We start from the raw sequence: 6,000 nt of genomic DNA on the forward strand, positions 1-6,000 counted from the left end.
AATATTGATTGGTTAAGTGATATTGTGTTTTAATCCTTAAGTATGTGAATGATGTGAAAATGTGTGAGACGTGTAGTGTTGAGATGCGATGTTACACGATAAGTGGTGGAATGACATGAGCTATGCTAAAGTAAGCTATATTTCATTTATATGACGTGTATATCTATGTTGTCCCATTTTTTTTTATTAGTTAGGAATGTGATAATTCACTTCATGTGTGTTGTTTGTGTTTGAATCATGTGATGATATCAAACTTTGTGTTCGTAGGAGTAGATGATTAGGTGAATGATTATGGAGAACTTCATGTTAGAGGATGATGGAACATAATGTTCGGAAAGAATGTGACATTAAGACATTTGATTCTCTATTAATTGCATGAAGTTTTGGACATGTAATTTTTATCATTTTGTTTCACATGCTAAGTCTTTAGTTTATTTTTTGGAGTTTTGAACCACCTTGTTTTGAGTTAGAGATATTTTAATAAGTTTTATTTGCTAACAATGAAGTGAATATGACCATTTTAACCACATGAATTTGTTTAAGTGATTTAAATAAAATTAATTTAATTAAATTTTAAATTTTTATATGTTTTTCTCAAGTATATATATGTTAGGGTAGAAGGTGTTACAAGGATAATATGTCTCCAAGAGCTTTAATGTCTACCGTGCTGAACACAAAAATAATTTGATACAAGATTTGAGAAAATGTCACGGATGATAATTTCAATTTTGAAAGTAGAAAAAGACGTGTATAGATATACGTTATGATGTGACAAAAAATAACTAAGCACTAAACTCAGTAATGAAGTATTCACAAAAAAAATAAATCTCGTAATGAAATGATTTTACGTTATAAAATATTTTCATATTAAAGAAAAATGATTTTACTGATAAATGAAGAATACAAAAGTTTCTATACATTATTTATTTATTTTAAGTTTTTAACCTTATTTTTTTTCCTCTCCTACTATGATTTCTTTTAAATTTTTAACTTTCGTATAAAAGCTTTTGTATCAATTAGTATTAGTATCGCTATATTATAAATGAAAATACAAAGATTCCCTAAATTACTAATAAGGAAGCAATAATAATCACAATACTATTTCAATAATAATAATAATAATAATACTTATATTGACACTCCATATGGTTTTTTGAGATTGTGCAAGGCTTTTTTAGAACCTAATTAATTGTTTGAAATATGTTACATTGATACCTCTTGTTATGCAAGAAACATATCACATTGTGTATCCTTGTAAGAGATTATTAATATAAACGCTAAAAATAAAAGTATCATACTCAAAAAATCACATGATGATGATGATGCTAAAAATAAAAGTATCATACTCAAAAAATCACATCATGATGATGATGATGATGATGATGTACTTTTTATGCAATAAAAAGAGAATCATCATATGAATGATAAATAATCCGATATTTATCGATGTCTCTCTAATTTTGATAAGAAATTTTCATTTTGACTAGATACGAATACGGATATTATTCAAACTTTTTAAGTGAAAATGAGATAAGTATCAAATTATATTCGTATGCGTTATTATTATAATTTTTTATAATTTTTTGTCACAATGCTTATACATAATACATATTAAGGATTATTTTATTATAATTCTTTTAAATATAAATCAAATAGTTAAATAATTAAATAACAAACTTTTATATATATATATATATATAACTAAAAATATAATTGAATTCTTAATTTTTATCTTTAATTTTTTTTATTATTCATTATATTTATATATTGTTTGAATTAAAATATAATTAAAAAATTAATATATAATTTATTTAAAATATATATAAGTAAATTAAAATTATAAAAAAAGTGTAGTAAGTTATCCACTGGTATACCTAAACCCGTAAAACCTTACAAGGATGAGGATAGATATTAAAGTTTTAAATCTGTCTCTTTTATAACACGTACTCATTTCATCTTTTAAAAGAACAGGAATGAGGAGAGCCAAACCGTTCCCAACCCACCCACCTCGTTGCTATCCTTAAACTTCGGTACTTACTATTCCAATCTCTTTCTGGTAATAAATAATTGTACATATATATGTTTTTCTATAATACTTGTTCAATGATATATATACACAGTAAAGTTGAATTTAATTTTCATTTCATGTTTGAGTCTTATAGATAAAAAAATATGATTGTGAGTCAAGTTTTTTATGAAAATTAATCATCAATAAAACTTAAATACTTTATATCAATAACATGATAATAAAAAATGTATATAAATAAAAACGGACTTTTATCACAATTTTATTCAAAGTAAAGAAAATGCAAAGCTGAAAAGTCCCATTCCAACAATTCTTTTTTTTAATAGAATGAGTTTAGCTTTTAAATGGTTCACTAATGATCATTTCTCAACCATGTTTCTCGTGCTTTCATTAGAAAAAAAGCCACTTCCCAAATATAGCCTTTGCACCTAAAAAATGCAGTGCTACTTATCTGGATTTTCACCTAAAAATACGTTGAGCTACTGGTTCTGATTTGACTCTCAACCGGTTAGGGGGATGGTGGGATCAAAAACTACTGCTCTCTTTGTTTTCACTTTTGAGATTTATCCACCCTGAAGACTCCCTCTTCTTGGTTGGTTTTTTCTCCTACACAACCAACCGACCAAGAACCATGCACATCTTTTTCTTTGCATAACTTCTCTCCCCCCCACCCACCTTTCGAACTTGACATGCATGCATGTGTGTTTTAATTCTTCTTCACTTCTAAATGGGCTTATAAAGTCATATATGGTTAATATTAATATTTGTTCTCAAGGTAAAGCCAGGTTGGTGTTTTTGTTATGACCTTTATCTTTTTCCTCTCAGTCACTTCTTTTTCCAACCCACAATTTTCATCATGTAACATTTTCCCTGTTAGAAGTGGTTTAAAACAATGAAAAGAAACATTAACAAAACTTTTTCTTTTCTCACAACGTGAGAAAACTTTATTCTTACCAGTCATGTCAACAATGTCTTCTAATCGATTGAGAATATATAAAAATTAAACTTGAGAATTTTTTAGATGTCGTAGTCACTCAATTTATTGTGTGATTAAGTAATATGGTCAATCAAATGATTAATTGGTACAAAGAAGATTTCTTATATGATCATTTGGCTAACTTTTTCTTTTTCTTATTTTATTTTCCACAAGGATTTAGTTGATTCCATTGAAGATTGAATGCACCACCACCAGCACCTTTTAATTAGTGGAAGGTTAATTAATTTCTGGTGTAAATATATCAACGAGCTTTATCTACATAAATTAATGCCGACCAAGGTGAAAGGCCTCCTTAAATACATATCCCAAATATTCGGTAAGTGCAATCTCCATTCTCAGAGAAATTAAATGGAAAAGTGCATTTTTCTTGACCCCATGCAAGTGAATTTATTAACATTTATATTTTTTTTCTTTAAGAGTGAGAGACATATACACATGCATTTTTAAGAACAGGGAGGGTTGAAAATGATAGAAGCGAATAATTTTATTTAGAATATTGACTAGTTGACAGGGGTTTATGCATATATATTGTTATATTTTAATTTAAGTTTTCTAGTAATTTAATTAATATAAAATTTTCAAATTGTGCAAATTGTGAGTTTGTGAAATAAATGGTATAATTATTTTGTAGAAGAGAAAGAAGAAGAATTTCAAATTGGGTTGCCAACTGATGTAAGGCATGTGGCACATATTGGATCAGATGATCCATCTGCAAATGCACCAAGCTGGGTACTATTCTCTTTCTCTCGTGTTTAATTTTTTTTAGTTCATAACTCGTCTTCCTTAAGAAAAATTAGTTTGTGTGCAATTTGAAAACTTATGCAGATGAACGATATCAAACGAGGAAAAGAACCCCCATCAGGAAACCCTACTCAGACAGTTGAAGGTTTGCACATATTTCTCTACTTATCATCTTTACTTGCTTATAGGATCGTCACGTACACTACATTCTACAAGCTAGTCATGAATCATGCATGATGCTAATAAATGGTCTATAACATGATATTTTATGCACGAGATACCGAGAGAGATATGAACTAGATAGTTTTACAATGCATTTTGGAAGGGGAGGAAAAGCATAGGTACATTTGTTTGATTTGGTTCAAGAGGATGAAAACTGAAAAGAATATATGAATATTGTGCTACCAATAGTTTGCGAGTTTAATATCTATACATTATCAGATAGTTTAATATTATCATTCAATCATAAATTATTGTTTGAATTATCTTAAGATAATTTATTTTAAAAATCAACAAATTTATCATTTTAATAATTTATCATTTTGATGGGATGATAGTATAAGTTTTTTTACATTATCAATGTATTTTATCCTTTTTCTCATAGTTTACAACAAACAAATCATGAATTGCATATTAAAATATTATTACTTTTAAATAGTCCTTAAAATAAAAAACTATAGAAATATTTTTTTACAGAACCATATAAATAATTTTTCAAGTATTGAAAATCATGTTAATTAATTCATCATGTATTGAAAAAAAAAGTTTTTAAATGTTAGAAAATATATAATATAGACACTAAACTGATAAATATTCAACACTTAAAGATAATCAAAAGACGATCAAATTGATAATTTATTCAATTTACAATGTATATAATACAAGGAGTACAGTATATTTTTACTTAAAGTATCTTAAAATGTATTGAATTTAATAGTTATGCATAATCATACAACTTTATATGCTTGTTTGGGAATTATCACCAACTTTATATAACGGTCGAATAGTTTGTATTTAAAGTTTTTGAATAGCCTTCTCTCTTAAAAAAAAAATAGCCTCCTATTTCTTATTTAATATTAGTTCCTAAAAACTTAGTTCATGTTTTTACAAATATCAGTGTAAAAACACTTTACAGTTGACAGCATAGATGCAAAGAGTATTGTTTCTTACTCTATCCCATAATAAGCATCGTATAAAAAAAAGCCTATAAATAATAATTTTTATTTTATTTTTTTAATTTAATATTAATTATTTTTTCTACTTATATTTCTTATAATATTAATGATGAACATCAAAAACTAAAATAAATTAATTTTTTCTTGGTTTATGTAAAATTCATAAGATTAATTTTGTAAAATTGTTATTCTCTTTGATTCAATTATTGATTTTTTTATTGATATAAAATAATTTAAGACGACAATTATAATGAGATAAAGAAAATATTTGATTTCTTCTTCTTTTCTTCCTCTTACACAAGTATGCCATTTTTGTAGAATGTGAGAAAAAGTCATCATCAAATTCCAAACGTTCCAAAATCCGCAACCACCTGATTCCCAAGTCCCGACACACTTCAATCGACATTGATCCTGATGCGCCCAAACAAAAGCCCATACGCCGCCACAATCGCTCCTCGGACCCCTCTGCGGACTCCTCCAACCATGAGTCCTCTAGTGGTGGCTACCGCCGTCGTGGATCCAACCATGGTGTAGAGTCTTCGTCATCACAGGATATGCCACCGACTGGTGTCAAAACAAACCGAAGAAAATCAAAGGCCTCTGAAAACAGTTCGGTGAAGAAGCCTTCGTCTCGAAGATCATCCAAAGTAGATTCTCTAACTGATATTTCTATTTCAGATTTTGGGTCTGGTTCTGGACCCGAAAGTGGGCTTACAGCCATTAGGATTTAAATTGAAGTGAATGTCTATTAGAGAGTAATATAAAAAAATGTTAATAATGATAAAAAAAATTCATAACAAGGTTTCAAGATTTTAGGGTGTGTTTGATTTAGAGGATGAAAATAGAAGAGAAATTTTTAAATTAAAGTAGAATGCAAAAGGTGAAAGTCCCACATGAAAAGTACAAAATTTCTCTCCTATTTCTCTCCTCCCATCCTAAATCAAACAAAACCTTAGGGAGGGAGAGGAGAGGAAAAAACAAATGTTATTTTGCATGTTGTAAATTATTACTGGTTATGATGCAATTATTTTAATTGGAGGTGTGACTTCAATTCTTAATTT

The 6,000-nt window shown here is 27.9% G+C and overlaps 1 protein-coding gene across 1 annotated transcript; it reads left to right on the plus strand.

The window, feature by feature from the left end:
• The first annotated feature begins 2,592 nt into the window (after nucleotides 1-2,592).
• Nucleotides 2,593-6,000, plus strand: LOC114369604 (CRIB domain-containing protein RIC1-like). The gene is made up of 5 exons (XM_028326836.1): nucleotides 2,593-2,811; nucleotides 3,177-3,339; nucleotides 3,655-3,752; nucleotides 3,849-3,909; nucleotides 5,258-6,000. The coding sequence occupies exons 2-5, from the start codon at nucleotides 3,204-3,206 to the stop codon at nucleotides 5,668-5,670; spliced, it is 708 nt and encodes a 235-aa protein (XP_028182637.1). The 5' UTR covers nucleotides 2,593-2,811; nucleotides 3,177-3,203; the 3' UTR covers nucleotides 5,671-6,000.

The sequence above is a fragment of the Glycine soja genome, chromosome 10, assembly GCF_004193775.1.
Source record: "Glycine soja cultivar W05 chromosome 10, ASM419377v2, whole genome shotgun sequence".
Classification (NCBI taxonomy): domain Eukaryota; kingdom Viridiplantae; phylum Streptophyta; class Magnoliopsida; order Fabales; family Fabaceae; genus Glycine; species Glycine soja.